At 39.3% G+C, this 16,888-nt stretch overlaps 1 protein-coding gene across 2 annotated transcripts; it reads left to right on the forward strand.

Annotated features, from left to right (window-relative positions):
* Positions 1–8,454: 8,454 nt before the first annotated feature.
* Positions 8,455–15,769, forward strand: LOC117692971 (uncharacterized). 2 transcript variants are annotated; one of them, XR_004604233.2, is made up of 2 exons: positions 8,455–15,359; positions 15,712–15,769. XR_004604233.2 is itself a non-coding variant. In XM_034482685.2 (2 exons), the coding sequence occupies exon 2, from the start codon at positions 9,046–9,048 to the stop codon at positions 15,157–15,159; it is 6,114 nt and encodes a 2,037-aa protein (XP_034338576.2). In that variant the 5' UTR covers positions 8,455–8,589; positions 8,942–9,045; the 3' UTR covers positions 15,160–15,769. The 2 variants fall into 2 exon arrangements, 1 of the variants encoding a protein (XP_034338576.2); XM_034482685.2 differs by having other exon boundaries at positions 8,455–8,589; positions 8,942–15,769.
* The last annotated feature ends 1,119 nt before the right edge of the window (positions 15,770–16,888 follow it).

Below are 16,888 nucleotides of genomic sequence, written 5' to 3' on the forward strand. Positions count from 1 at the left end.
GATCAGCAAGGACATCTCTGTCACGTAGCATCAATTTTGAAAGTGGGGGGATGGGGCAGACTCATCCAAAAATCTTGACCAAAAAAAAAAAAAAAAGGGGGAGAAAGGGGGGTAGTATATCTATTACTTATAACCCCCAGCCACCACCCCCCCCCCCCCCCCCCCCGATGCTACGTGCCTGCGTCTTTCCAAAAATTGTAAAATTCCTGCCCATTAAATCAGGGATCCTAGTGTGTATATCAACGTAAGGCAAATGTGATCAAATACCCAAAATATGCAGGATTAAAAAATGTTCTCTATTTGTTGCTATCTGGCGGACAAATTTGTGAATTGTAAGTATGAGCAAAGATGCCTCTACCTTTCAGCACCGTACTCGAACCTCGCCATTTATCTTTCTATCCATCATTTCATATGATTGATTCAATATAATGCACGGAACAGAATGAGATTTTTATTCATATCTACATTAATACAAGCTAAATAACACTCGTGTGTGTACTAGTCATCTTCGGCAGAAAGGACAAGGTCAAGATTTGTTACATGTATTTGAAGCTCTGGGTTTAAATCAGATTCCGCGCCCGTCTAAACAGATTCTTAAACGAGGGTTGCTCGACTGAAAATTTCGTAGACGACGTAAATTTTATTTTTTTCTGTATATTTGGGGTTTATTTTTAACAAACAAAAATTCTCTAATTTTTGGTTTTAAAAAGGCGGGTTTGTTTTATTTTCTTTCAGATAATAATAATAGAATAAAAGAATAAAGTTCCCCAATCTTTAATTATTTTAAGTACAATGAATATAGTTTTATTATTTCAATAACAAAGAATATAGTTTTATATACATGTATCGATACGTGTAAAAATAAATATGATTTAGCAGTTGAATCGTGATTTTGTGGAAATCAATGCATACATGTATTCCACTAAGTTTAATTACAGTACCTTTACTGAAGAACTATACAGTTATAATAGTGATCAGTAGGAATTATTTTCAATTAACCGTTCATTCATATAAAAGTGTTATTAGATTTAATAATAAAACATGTTAAATTGATACTGAAGATTCTTTCTATTTCAATTTCTAGTGTCAAGAAATTTCTGTCAGACAAGTGCTTAATTTGAGAAAAACTGGAATACATTTATCCTACTTCTCTAGGGCTGGCCAAAGACAAGTAAATACATCTTGAAAACTTTGGATAGATTCCCCTCTCTAAACAACTAATAACGGTAAACCAAGTACATTCCCTCATACAATAACAAAATAGTAATGTTGTGGTTCTAGAGAATTTGTCTGCAGACAACACTGTCTATAGACAGAGAGACTATACTGTCTTTCACTATTAACTATTTCAATATTAAAGTCTTAATATATGTTAATTAAAAATCGTTTCGTACAGGTTTTTTAAATTGTTAGATGGAATCAGCAAAGGACAGAAATTTAAGCGATATGGACTAGGGTTTCTCGTTTTGCTCATTCGTCTGTCTTTGGAGTGTCTATAAAAATACTCTGCTTAATCGGATCAAAGAACTTTGACTGTCACGCATAATCTCGTTTTGTTTTGATTCCCTTAATAAAAACCCTTAAAATGACTTTTTTATGCTTACCTTAACAAAATCATTTCGGAGCAGAATTGTAGATCCAGTCCAATATGATACACATGTAACTGAACAATGAGAGCCATGATCAAATCAAAGGGTAGGACCTTACTGTACAGTAAAATATAGATGCTACTAGTATTGTTAAAATGCTGAAATTTTCCTATGTATGGGTACATGTAAAATGGTGAAATGAAGACAACTATGAAAAATGTCAAGCATGCAATTGGTAATTGGTTTAAAAGAATGTGATCCATTGTGATTAATCCTCTTTGTTTTATTAATCAAATATACCGTGGTATTTTTAGACACGTTAATTCTCTTTGTATTTCAAAGCAGGAGCCATTTTGATCTATGCCAGTTAAAGATGGCTGATGGTCAACAAATTAACCATCAGACCTACCTAAATATATCAGAAATGATTTGTTAAGCTTTAAACCAACCTCGTTTCTGGACACTATATCTTTAAACGTGTCTTAATAGATTTCCACATGGTTTCGTAAATGTCAACTTTGCAATTTACGATACTATTCTACATATAAAACACATTTAAACTCTATATCATATTACCCTCGAAATGGGCCATGTTATGTCGTTCAAGTTACACATTTCTGCTTCAGAATATTTTCAAGATATTCATATTATTTCCATTTTCTAACATTTTTCGATAATTAGTCGAGTTTTATGATTTTTCTTTAGATATACTTAAGGAGGCCGTATGGTCTATAAATTAACCATCAGGTATACCTTAAGATTTTTGATAGTATATAATTATAGCCATAAACTATTATTTAGCAAAAAAAAAATTCTAATATTTTAGCTTTAAAATTTATATATTTCTTAAATCTTTACTTTGTGGTCTTCTTCTAAAGAGGTAAATATAGTCCAAAAATGTCTCTGTCAAAACAATCGTTTTGCAGCGTACCAATTTGATATGAAAATCATACCGAACAGCTTTAAAGTTGATAGGGTCAATAAACTGCTGAAGTCAATTCTTTAAGTTGATATGTATGTTTTAACACATGACATTGGCTAGAGTAACTCTAAAAAGTTGATAATAAAATGAATATAGATAATATTTAGAACTCTAATGATTTGTTACGGTTTACGAGATGTGATTTTTATCCCCGAGCCTTGACAAGTTACGTGCAACGTAAAGTTAAACGTTTTTGGAAACAGGTTGACATTTTCTTTTGCATAACAAAAGGAAACATAATTTATTCTTTTATTTTTTAATGACTTCCGCTACACTATTCAGCCAAAAGATTGATGTAATCTCAGAAGAAAGATTGTAGTGTCGTTTATTGGAATTGGACTGATGCATAGTCCTTTGAATGTTTCGTGTCCATGGATTATAGTTTGGTAACATAGGTGTTCGTGTACGCGTCAAAAAGATATCCATCTTGGGTAGTGTTCTTGACCAAAATAACTACACATAAATCGGATTAAAATTTCCTGATTTGGCGAAATCAAGATCGATGGAGATGTCCACGAACAGACAAACAATTTAATCCCATTTTCATAATAAGTTTGGTAACTACTCATGATGATCATGACATATTACACCTAAACGAATAGCATCCTTTCCGTTCATAAATAGATGAATTACTGTTATGTATTCATCATGCAAGATGCACGTACCGGGCAGGGATACGAGATTTACTTGCGGAAGTCTAAAACATGTTCTCTGAAGATAAACACGAAACCCCTGAAAGACGTTTACGACATCGATGACTTGATGGCCTGTTTACGTTAGAGTGAACTGCATGTCAAGGCAAATGATTTCATTTGCGTTAGTAGTCCCCTTAATTTGTCACTGGGAACACAGCTGTAACATATTACGTAATGTTTATGCACGTTCGCGCCATTTTAGTTGTGGTGTTTGCATTTAAACATCAAGCTGTCTTGTTGCTTGTGCAGCTGCAAAATCATCTCCAATAATTGAATTTATTTTGATTCCAGTTCCGTAAATCCAAATTTAGATGAACATCAAAATTTTCTACAGCAGTTTTTCATCATACAGAAGGCACTCAAATACTTTCAACGTTTAGAACCAAAAGCAACTTTTCGTCCTTCCGATAAGGGGAATATTTGTTGATTGTAAAGCAAAGGCGTCAATGACAACTGCCTATTTAATATTCATTGGTCGCCCATTTTGTGTTGAGATTGGATCTCAAGGCTAAAACCTGAAATATATCGCATAGGAGATATGCCTCCGTCTAGCCAACACTTCAAACTAATGGCAGGTGACTTGTTACAATGTATGTATTTTATAAAAACTTCTAGATAGGTGCATAATATAACCGTGTTGTGACAAACATCTTGCGATAATGTTAAAAAACTATATCAGTTGTTTGACCCACGGCATGCCAATGTTTTCCCTGTTAGAGGAACAGCTAGAATGTAAAATATCAAGTAAAGCATGTACAATGTACATGTAAAACCGTGTTCACGCTGTGATGACGTTACTTGATTAAGGACGTTAGTTTACAGATCACAATGTCATAATCGTAAAACGTTTAAGCCAAGAGGCTGTGATGACATAGAAAACATATTGAATAACTTGAAAGTTTCGGACGTATTTTAAAAAGACATCATCTATAAAACGTTGAAAGATATTTAAAATTTAATTGATGTTCAGCAAATCTTTTTCTTGTTTTTTTATTTATATTTTATCACATGTTTAGGTTTAGCTCTATTTGTCACATGCACACATCACATGTAGAAATCGCAGCAAAATGTTTACTACTGTATGCAGGAAAAATTCGCCACCGTTTTTTATGCCCCTTTCGCCTTTGTTGTCAGCAGGCGAATTTAAGACTGGGCGAATTCCAATGTATCAAGATATATCTCTCTTTAAAAACAACTTTGGGCGAATTCAAGACGGGGCAAAACTGTTTGCAAGGGTGAAAGATACACGGGGCGAAAATACCCATTTATACTGTATTAACAACGTCGTATATCTGATGTGTGACTGCTTACTGGTGTCGTTATTTAGCGTGTATTACCTTTAATTTGTTAATATACATGTAATAGTAGGCCTATATTTGTGATGTTAAAGCATCCGTTATGGTTAGTAACGCATACTAACGATATTTTCTTATTATCATGCAAAGATTGAGCGTGTTTGTTATTTGTGCTATATATATATATATATATATATATATATATATATATATATATATATATATATATATATATATATATATATATATATATATATATATATATATATAATGTTTATATATAGTATGCGTTACTAAAGTTATAATCGATACGGTACAATATATATATATATATATATATATATATATATATATATATATATATATATATATATATATATATATATATATATATATATATATATATATATATTGTACCGTATCGATTATAACTTTAGTTAAGACAAATGTATTGTATGTTCTAATGACGTCAAATCATTTTGACACCAGAATGGCCGTCTTGACATATAGATCTAATTGGAGTCGATGTCACACGAATAGAGAAAGGCTTAGCTGTATACCTGACCCCGTTTGTCGGCCGAGGGTGTTTTACAAGGACAAGATGACCTGTGACAAAATCGACTGGCTTACGTGAGTGCCCGTTTCTGGAATGGACTTGAGAGAGTTGGTGTAGACAAAGAAACAGGCAGTGGCGTGGTTGCAGGTTTTGTTCCCGAATAAAGCAAATAATGAATAGAGCTGAATATGATTAATTTAAAGGAAAAATGGAGTAAACAAGTCTGTCTACCAAAACTTCCTGTCTAGCTGTTGTAGGGAATGGATAACAAATGCTTTGTAACTTGGGTAACAATCATTTATGGTTTAGTGACCGTTGACGAAGTTGCCACACATGTTACCAATTTTGTTTTAATAGAATAGATCTGATTTAAAAAAAACAAATAAATTTCACCCGCCTTTATTTTTCTCTACAAAATATAATTTTTAATAATCTATTGGAGCATTGTTCAGTATTCACATTGTCATTCTGTGAAATTTATCAACTCTAGACTAATTGAAATATTTTTTTAGATATCTTATTTTTAGTACATTACCTTTTATATTTGCTGATTACTTATATACAATGTATAGTATACACGTATGTGAGGCGGTTTAAACATCTGCACTTATTTCGATACGAGTCCACAACGTTTAATATCTCTTTGAAAAAGTGAGTCATAGTTGAATGCTATTTAAAGAAAATTCTATTAGTTTTATAATCATAAGAAGTCGAATAAGACTGATATAAAAGGTTAATTTCTGCGTGGATGATAAAAAAAATCACCCAAGCTGTTTGATTTATTTATCCAGTTATTTAACAAACAGGCAATCACGTGTCATACTACACGTAGAACATATATTTTCTTAAATCGTGGGTTTTAAAAAGAATGTAGAGAATATCTTAAATCATCGTCGGAAACCCAGACCGACCGTGGGCTTCCGACGACGATCTAAAAACTGTCCCTTTGAAAATATCTGCCGTATGAATAAGAAAATTAATTTTCAGATAGTGGCAAAAATAAAACCACGATGCAAACTCCTCTTGGTGATTTCACTACTCTGATTATTTACGTCACGTAGACGCTTGTCTTTTCCCCTGGTTTAATAACCTAGTTTGAATCCAAATTAAGCATTGTCAAACGTGTAGCTGACCTAGACTACTGGGTTTACGAATTCGTCGGAGATGAACGGAGACCATTAAACGAGCGCTCTGTAGAAGTTTTATGTTAAAACAAAACTATACGAGCGTGTAAGTTTAGTTTGCTAAATCTGAAAACTCGTACAAGTTAATATAACAATATCTGCCCGCCTTGTCAAGAAGATTTAGTATGTTTAGTGATTAATGCAACCATAACAGTACAGACGGTCGCCGACACATTTAGAGAGCGGTCGATTATTACGGCACCAGTGATGGATTGTTTTGTTTCCTAATATGATTCTATGATTGACTGCACGTTTTACTGAAAAACGTTTTCTTTAACAGCGTAATGTTCTTCTGTATGATGCCTTTAAAAGTAATGAATTCAAAGCCATTCAACATAATTGTAACCCTTTTTAACTGGTACAATCGTTAGTAATGGTCACAGTAACGTTAACTAGACACACCTTAACCTGCTTTATATTTGATTATCCATGTTTGAAACGTCTTCTATATTATGTGGTGAATTGATTCATGTATCAAGGTTACATGTGTCATAATGTGAAAGTCATTCGAGATTACTGAGCCCAGTACTCGCAGTACTTTGATTAAGTAATGTCGTGTCATGTTGACCAGGTGACCTAACTGATAGTTAGAAAGTACTAAGGTATTGACTCATTGATACCTTTAATCGAGAACTTGAAAACTGTCCTAATTGGTAATAGCATGATGAAAGTGGGGATGGTAATTCAATCAGTAAGATGTTTGGTGTTGTTGTTAACATGGTAACAATGAAGGTGTTTAAATTTTGGTCACAGGTTGTGGCCAATATATATATTTTTAGATAATAAACTTATAATACATGTAAAAGGACATACTGCATATCTAATATATTCGTTGATTTTGTAACAAAACTTGGACTGTCAAGATGTCTTTATTTATCGATTTCCATAATTGTGAACCAACATTGGTTTAGCTATAGTTATTTTACAGAAGCAATTTTGACGATTTAATAATGTCTTTTCATATTGTGAAAGGTGGTTCATTTTGATTAAATGACGTCATGGATAACGTCAGAAGGCCATTCCCTCATGCGTCGATAACGCCTTAAGGTGCATTCACATTTTTCATACATGTATAAGCATAATCAAAATGAGTTTTATTTTAAACCTAGTCTTATCTGTTATCAATATATCATATTTTAATATGGATACATACATGTACATGCTAAGGTTGTCCAAAGTTGTATATGTTTAACGTCCCAAAGGCAGATACATGGATGCTTAAGGTAAATGAAATGTGCTAATAGGTTTATGGACTCAAGATATAAGATCTTTCAATGCTGCTCAATAACAATAGCTTTGTTTATTAGGCTGTATCGGAGGTTAAATATTTGCTAAACACACTGAAAAATCATGTTTGAAACTGTCATTTTCCCTAAAATATGAAGTAGATAAGTAACATATCCCATATTTTTTTCTAATAAGATAAATCTAGAATGTCTATGTACGGTGTCTCAAAAAAGGGGCTTTAAACAAGCTCTTGACCTTCTCTTTCAAATGATGTTAAATTGAATATAGGTTTCTAGATTACTTTTCATTATTTAATTACTATGTATGACTGTCAATAAATTGTTACATTTCTTACATAATGTCTTTAAAGCTGTAAAGTACGAGGAAATTTTCATCAAATCAATTATGAAATCATCATGCTAGCATTAGAACACCCACTATTGAATTATTATTTACTAGATTTTGACTTTGAAATTGTATATTAACAAATCCTTATCTTGTTTTCAAAATCTTAGATTTTGTATCTTTGAGGATTTAATAACGTAGAATTCACTTTGACGATCCTTAAAAAAAGAAAAAACAATCAAAACAAGTCATTTTAGCGAGAAATTCGACACAAAGTCGTGGAAGGAAGGAAGGACCGCATTACTGACAAATAGGAGATTTGTCACATAAAACAAACCTACAAACAGAAAATAGATACACCCCGCAAACGCGTCAGATGATTCTTATAGAACTTGTTAATCTTCTTTGCATTCGCAATACGGTTTCATTCGCTGGCGTCGGCGTCCATTGTCAAAAAGTACTGAAAGCCGGGCTCTTTTGGCGTGTCTTTAATTATGCATATTGTGTAGTAAAGACTGAAAATATCTCTCTCTCTCTCTCTCTCTCTCTCTCACTCTCTCTCTCTCTCTCTCTCTCTCTCTGTCATGTTTCGTGTACATTTTATTTTTTGTTACGAAAGATTTGTCGTACGACTTAATTTTTTATGTTGGAAAACCGCGCCATACTCGATGTATGCACAACTCTGATTCTCTGTATCGAGGCTTGTAATCCACAGTGTAAGTCTTTTGACATTTGTAAACTAGGTTATTTCAACATATTTTTATGTGAATTATCTGTATGTTTCATGTCAGTAATGCTAAGCGATGCATATTCTTGAAATCTTGTATTTTATGTTTACCATGTGCTCGGTGTATGGGGCGCCATTTTGTCCATCATATTTCTGGTCATTTAATTTCGAGTTGCAGTTGATTAATTTACTTTAACTTGCTGTTTATCATATGAATAGACTGAATTCAACTGTTTAAATCATATGTGTAAGGTTTCATAATCTAATTGCAAACTCTGTCCTAATATTTTTTGTATGGAAACCTGTACCAGTCATTGATTGTTACATTTTTTTTGTTACAGCTTTTTACCGTCGTCTGAGACGGTTATCTGTCTCCCAAATAAACTGATTTCACCGACACTTGTGAGTCCGACTTTTATTGGGGCAGAACAGTAAAAAGACTAGGATGTCTACCTCAGCAGAGCAGATCACTCCCGACTCAACAGAGGGCACCCAGGTCACTCCTGACCCTACAGAGGATGCCCGGGAATCACAGACGACTGATGGCAAGAGGCAGTACGTCACACAAGATGAAGAGGAGTATCAGGAAGAGTACTATCAGGATGAGGACTCCTTTGCCGACATCTTAGCGAAGAAGAGGGCTGATGTAAGCCGAGCAAAGGCTAGGATGGCATACACCGCCAGAGAATTGGAGCTCAGGAAACAACGAGTGGAACTCGATGCTGCAATGGAAATGCTACATCTCGAGAGAGAGGCTGCAGAAGCTGAAGCTGATTGTCAAGCCTTTGAATCGACCATGATACAGATGTCACCTATGAAGAGACGAACGAGTTCCTTAGGCGAAGTCAGCAACTTTAAACCAGGACAGGATCAATCCACTCCACGTCAACCTTCTGCATCGCCAGGACTACTGACCGGTACTTCCGATCCGACTCAACTTGACCCGGATGCACAACCCTATGTACCTGCAGCACAGCCTTTGGTTCCTGACACACAGCCGTCCATGCCTGTCGCACAACCGTACGTGCCTACTGCACAGCCTTATGTGCGTGCCGCACAGCCGTACGTGCCTACTGCACAGCCTCATGTGCCTGCCGCACAGCCTTACGTGCCTGCTGCACAACCTCACATGCCTGCCGCACAACCTCACGTGCCTGCCGCACAACCTTACGTGCCTGCCGCACAACCTCACGTGCCTGCCGCACAGCCTCACGTGCCTGCCGCACAGCCTCACGTGCCTGCCGCACAACCTCACGTGCCTGCCGCACAACCTCACGTGCCTGCCGCACAGCCATCCATGCCTGCCGCGCAGCCATCCGTTCCTGCCGCACAGCCTCATGTGCCTGACGCACAGCCTCATGTGCCTGCCGCACACCCTCACGTGCCTACCGCACACCCTCACGTGCCTGTCGCACAACCGTATGTGGCTGCCTCACACCCCTTATCACCACTTGTGACTGATCAGGGACCACAAGTAACTGATGTTACCCGATTCCTCCTGAGGAAGGACTTGCTATTCTCCAGACTTACTCACTTTGACGATAGACCAGAATCATACAGTGCCTGGAAACACAGCTTTATGTGTGTAGTGAATGAGCTTCAAGTCTTGGACTCCGAGCAGATGGACCTTCTTATCAAGTACTTAGGTCCGGAATCTAAGAAGCACGCAACAAGCATGAGGACATCCAACATCTTCGACATCTCAAGAGGACTAAGAAGACTTTGGGAAAGGTTGGATGAGCGCTATGGTGCACCAGAACATGTGGAAGCATCCGTAAGAGCCAAACTGTTGAGTTTCCCAAAGCTTGGCAACAGAGATCATCAAAAACTTTACGATCTGTCAGACATTCTTATGGAGATGAAGTTTTTGAAGGAGGATCCGAAGTACAGTGCAATGTTGGCCTATCTAGACTCATCCTCAGGGATTAGACCCATCATTTCAAAACTTCCGTATGGCCTGCAGGAGAAATGGACCAACAGAGCCATGAAGTACAAGCTTGAACATCAGACTGTGTTTCCACCCTTTGGTGTGTTTGTTGACTTCATGAAGGAGATGAGCAGAGTGAAAAACGACCCAAGTTTTGCGTATCACACTGACGCTAACCACAACGAAAAGCAGCCTATGAACGTTCCAAGGGGAAGAGTGAACACGAAGAAAACCACAGTGTATCAACCAACAGGATCCGGAAATCTGAACGAGCCGAAGCTTGATGTGTGTATAATTCACACCGGTCCGGGTGTTAAACACAGTGTCAATAACTGTCGAGTGTTTAAGGCCAAGCCTATTGAAGAACGTATGAAGTTGCTCCGTGAACACAGACTCTGTTTTCGGTGTTGTTCCGCAAGTCATAGGAAACAAGACTGTAAAGAGGCCATCATGTGCAAGGAATGCGGAAGTGAGTTCCACACTACGTCTCTCCATGTTGATTCGTCACCAGCTCCTACCACTGGAAGGGCCTCATCAGTTCATGGCGGGGAGGAGGCTCCTAGGCGTCAGCAAGTAACAAAAGAACAGCACGTCACAACCATAAACAGCAACTGCACAGAAGTAGGGAAGGAATTTAAGGGAAAATCTTGTGCAAGAATTGTTCCCGCGACTGTCACCTATGATGGAAGAGCTGTCTCTCTGTATGCTATGCTTGACGACCAGAGTAACAAGACCTTGGCTAAGAAGGAATTGTTTGACTTGCTGAACATCAATACAGAGACAATACCTTACCTGATGACGTCATGTTCTGGACAAGTGACAACCTTCGGGAGAACTGCCTCAGGACTCTATATTGAATCAGCCAGGGGTGAGACCAGACTACCCTTGCCGTGCACGTTAGAGTGTGATGAAATACCGAACAACTACCAAGAGATCCCTACACCTGACGTTGCTCTTCAGCACAAGCACATGCGGGATATAGCCGGCGACATCCTACCCATTGACGCTTCAAGAAAAATTCTGTTGCTGATAGGAAGAGACCTTCCTCAAGTCCACCATGTTCTTGAGCAGCGCATAGGACGTGACCACGAACCATTTGCACAGAGGTCACCCCTTGGTTGGACGATCATCGGCGACACATGCTTGTCTGGACAACACAGACCAAGAGCTGCGAATGTGTACAAGACCTTCATCACGGACAGCGGACGTGGAACTATTCTTGAACCATGTGCCCAGTACTTATCCGTGAGAGAGAAGCTTCCAACCAGAGATGTGACAAACAGATTACGGGTATCTGACACTTCATCTGATGAACACTTATTCAGACGCACACCAGATGATAACAAAGTGGGATCATCAGTGGAAGATAGGATGTTTATGGACATCATGAACAAAGAACTATTGATAGGTGAGGATGGAAAGTGGGTAGCTCCCCTACCCTTCCGCCAACCAAGATTACGACTACCAAACAACTATGAGGTTGCATTGAGACGTGCACGAGCCTTGGACGCAAGTCTCAAGAGGGATCCAGTAAAGAAGGAACACTTTGCGACCTTTATGACAAAGCTGTTCGACAACGATCATGCTGAGAAAGCACCCACTTCCAAGTCAACGCAGGAGCAGTGGTTTCTTCCTCTCTTCGGGGTCTACCACCCTCAGAAACCTCACCAGATCCGGGGCGTATTTGATTCCTCTGCGAAGTTCAAGGGAACCTCTTTGAACGACCAACTGCTGTCTGGCCCGAACCTCACCAACAGCTTGCTTGGAGTGTTGCTTCGTTTCAGGAAGGAGATGATTGCTGTCGTAGCAGACGTGCAGCACATGTTTCACTGCTTCACCGTCAGAGAAGAGCACAGAGACTTTCTCAGCTTCCTTTGGTACAAGGACAACGAGATCGGAACGGAACTAACAGAATTCCGAATGAAGGTCCACGTTTTTGGTAATAGTCCTTCTCCGGCCATAGCGACACTGGGCCTCAGGAAGATCTCAGAACTGTCTGAGGAAAGCCATGGACCTGATGTCAAGGAGTTCATCAAGAGGAACTTCTACGTTGATGATGGTCTGACATCATGCTCAACAAGCCAAGAAGCAGTAGACCTGATGTGCAGAACCCAGGACGCATTGAAGCAATACGGGAACCTAAGGCTCCACAAGTTCGCATCAAACAGCGCGGATGTCATGAAGGCGTTTGAGCCACGAGACTTAGCACAGGACATCTACGACCTGAACCTTGATGAGGACCAGCTCGTGCAACGGAGTCTTGGTATGCGATGGAACTTGTCGAGTGATATGTTCGAGTTCCGCATCTCTACTGATGACAAGCCCACAACACGCAGAGGTGTACTGTCGACAGTGAACAGCCTCTTCGATCCATTAGGCTTTCTCTCACCTGTTATCATCAGCGGGAAACTCATTCTTAGAGACGTAGTGACCTGTACCTCAGACTGGGATGAGCCGCTGCCGGACCATATTCTGGCAAGCTGGGAAGAGTGGAGTTCATCTCTGAAGGAGTTGGAGAAGATCCACATACCCAGAACAACCGTGGTACATCTTAGCAAGGCAGTAAGAAAGGAACTGTGGACATATGCGGACGCGTCAGAGAAAGCCATAGCTGCCGTTTCTTACATGAAGGTGTACTACGAAGATGGCTCTGCGATGACTGGATTTCTACTAGGGAAGTCTAAAGTGGCACCAGTATCAGGCCATACCATACCCCGTTTAGAGCTTTGTGCAGCTGTTCTAGCCATTGAGATATCGCAGATAGTCATGGATCACATGGACATAATGTTCGACTCGGTGAAGTATTTTTCCGACAGTCGTGTGGTATTGGGGTATATCCACAATGATAAGAGACGATTTTTTATTTACGTCTCCAACAGGGTCGAGAAAATCAGAAGCCTTAGTGAGCCGTCGCAGTGGAACTTTGTGCCGACACACCTCAACCCTGCTGACGAGGGCACTAGAGGCGTAGTTCCTAAGGACATTGGAGAGTGTGCTTGGCTTAGAGGAACTACTCACCTGCAGCGCATTGACGACGAAACCAAGGCAGAAGGGTTTCCCCTACAGGAACCTCTGTCAGACAGAGAAGTCAGACCTGTATGTTTGAAGACTGAGTGTGAACCTATGCTTGGAACTCAGAGATATGAGAGATTTTCCAGCTGGGACAGATTGGTCGAGGGTATCGCCCTGCTCCAGCGATTCATCATAAGCAGAAAGGGAGGTAAATCACAGATTTTACCGAAGTCCATAGACTACTCTCAAAGAGCAGAAAACTACATTATCAAGACAGTGCAAAGAGAAGTCTATTGTGAGGAGATTTACTGTCTGAGGTCCAAACAACCATTGCCGAAGAATAGCAGCATTCTTGCATTGAGTCCGTTCCTCGACGACGATGGTATTGTTAGAGTTGGTGGACGCTTAAGACATCTCAACGATGCGACTGTCTGCAAGAACCCTATACTGATACCGGGGAAGCATCACATTGCGACCTTACTTGTACGCAAGTACCATCAACTGGTGCAACACCAAGGGCGCCACTTTACGGAGGGAAAGGTCAGGTCCTGTGGGTTCTGGGTCACCGGCTGCAAGCGCCTTGTTTCGTCCCTCATTCACAAGTGTGTTACTTGTCGGCGACAACGTGGGAGCTTCGCAACCCAGAAGATGTCTGACTTGCCTACAGACCGCATACTGCCAGGAGAGCCACCGTTCACTTCGGTGGGAGTAGATATCTTTGGGCCCTGGGACGTCGTGACTCGTCGCACTCGGGGAGTTCCAGCCAACGGCAAACGATGGGCAGCACTGTTCACATGTCTGGTGACACGCGCAGTCCATGTCGAGGTAGTAGAGGAGATGTCCGCATCATCCTTCATCAACGCCCTGAAGCGCTTTACAGCCATACGAGGACAGGCAAAGGAGTACCGTTCCGACAGAGGAACCAACTTTGTTGGCGCTACCGACCCTCTACAGATCGACGCAATCAACGTGGAAGATCGTCAGGTCAAGGATTTCCTGCACTCTCGGGGGACAACCTGGATTTTCAACCCGCCCCATGCATCCCATATGGGTGGAGCTTGGGAGCGCATGATAGGGTTGACACGGCGCATATTGGACAACATGTTGAAGGATCATTCAGCACAGGGTCTTACGCACGAGGTACTTACCACCTTTCTGGCCGAGGCAAGTGCGATCATAAATTCTCGCCCACTTACCGCCGTTTCGTCAGATCCAGACTCGCCTTTTGTCCTTACCCCAAGCATTTTGCTTACTCAGAAGACGGATGTACCGACCGAAGCTGTATGCGACACAACTGCTAAGGACCTCTTCAAGGTACAGTGGAAGAGAGTACAGCACCTCGCCAAGATGTTCTGGGACAAATGGAAGAAGGAATACCTGCATACCTTGCAAGCGCGTAAGAAGTGGCATCATGGTCAACGTAACATTAGTGTTGGTGACATAGTGTTGTTAAAGGATGTCGAAACCCATCGCAACAACTGGCCGCTTGGACGCATTACTGCAACGTTTCCTGGCAAGGACAACTTGGTTCGCAAGGTTGAAGTACGTGTCAGCAAGGACGGCAAGACCACCTCTTACGTCAGACCAGTGACGGAACTCATTTTATTATTGGAGAACTGAATGTTTTCTGTACTAAATTGTATTCAAATCTTGTGTGATATAATTTTATATATCAGACGGGGAGTGTCATGTTTCGTGTACATTTTATTTTTTGTTACGAAAGATTTGTCGTACGACTTAATTTTTTATGTTGGAAAACCGCGCCATACTCGATGTATGCACAACTCTGATTCTCTGTATCGAGGCTTGTAATCCACAGTGTAAGTCTTTTGACATTTGTAAACTAGGTTATTTCAACATATTTTTATGTGAATTATCTGTATGTTTCATGTCAGTAATGCTAAGCGATGCATATTCTTGAAATCTTGTATTTTATGTTTACCATGTGCTCGGTGTATGGGGCGCCATTTTGTCCATCATATTTCTGGTCATTTAATTTCGAGTTGCAGTTGATTAATTTACTTTAACTTGCTGTTTATCATATGAATAGACTGAATTCAACTGTTTAAATCATATGTGTAAGGTTTCATAATCTAATTGCAAACTCTGTCCTAATATTTTTTGTATGGAAACCTGTACCAGTCATTGATTGTTACATTTTTTTTGTTACAGCTTTTTACCGTCGTCTGAGACGGTTATCTGTCTCCCAAATAAACTGATTTCACCGACACTTGTGAGTCCGACTTTTATTGGGGCAGAACACTCTCTCTCTCTCTCTCTCTCTCTCTCTCTCTCTCTCTCATGCTTTTATTGTCGGCAAAGCGTCAGAGAGCGACCAAATTTTGTAAGCGGCTATAAACAAAAATATGTCTGTCTAGTAGAAAAAAGTTCAACAGTTGCTGCCTTGAATTTTGCAGCAAGCGTTATATATTCAATCCTCATTTCTTCGACGCGCGGCAAAGTAGTTCAAGGAAATTCATGCGCATTGTATATGTCCAAAATGCATAGTCTTGTTTTCAAAACACATTACTAATAGGAAAATTAAAAAAGATAGACAATTCTCTCGAAATTAAAAAAAGAAGAAACAAAATGCCAACACTTTTGACAAAACGTGGCCCTTTGTGTAACTATTTGGTATAGCGGAAGCTTTTACTTTGACGCTGTTTGGTTTTTTGTTTACTTTTGAAGTTGTGCTACTTATAGTAACATTGGCGATTTGCCTGCCTATAGCCAGAACTCTGCTTTCAGCAGAGCCCGGCTAAAAAACATTCCTAACTAATTAAAATTCAATGGCAAGATATTTTTGAAAATTTATTTCTATACTGCATGTAAACAAACTTTTATCCGCGGTGAATTCACGCGTAATTTGCCAGAGATTAATTGAATTGCAGCAACTTATTTTTACGGCAGAGCTTATGTATAAACATAAATGTTCACATTCACAAAACATACAAGGAAGTATTCACGGTGAAAAATATATGCGACCATGAAGTATTCGCCAATCTCGCGAAATCTCGGATGTAAATAGAGTCGCTTTAACAAGAGTTTGTACGTTGGGTGGTACAGGTCAAAATTCGATTTGACGAAGGTGGGGTCTACCTATGATAAATTGCCCAGTAATTGGTTAATGGATATGAATATATTGAACGCAATGACACTTGTCCGACTTCATCCAGGGCTGTATATTTCAGGCGAAATAGCGTCGATTTTACACAACAGAACAGATCATTAAAATAATATACATGAATTTTTGGTCTTTAATACCGATAAATCGGAAGAATACTGTCTTTTGTTTTATATATTCTAAACGTCATTGGTACCTGAAGATTACCAATTTGTTTTTATTTTT

This window comes from Magallana gigas, chromosome 6, assembly GCF_963853765.1.
Source record: "Magallana gigas chromosome 6, xbMagGiga1.1, whole genome shotgun sequence".
In the NCBI taxonomy this organism is placed as follows: domain Eukaryota; kingdom Metazoa; phylum Mollusca; class Bivalvia; order Ostreida; family Ostreidae; genus Magallana; species Magallana gigas.

Excerpts from the sequence above, each read along its gene's own strand:
- LOC117692971 (XM_034482685.2), top strand. The coding sequence starts at position 9,046 with ATGTCTACCTCAGCAGAGCAGATCACTCCCGACTCAACAGAGGGCACC.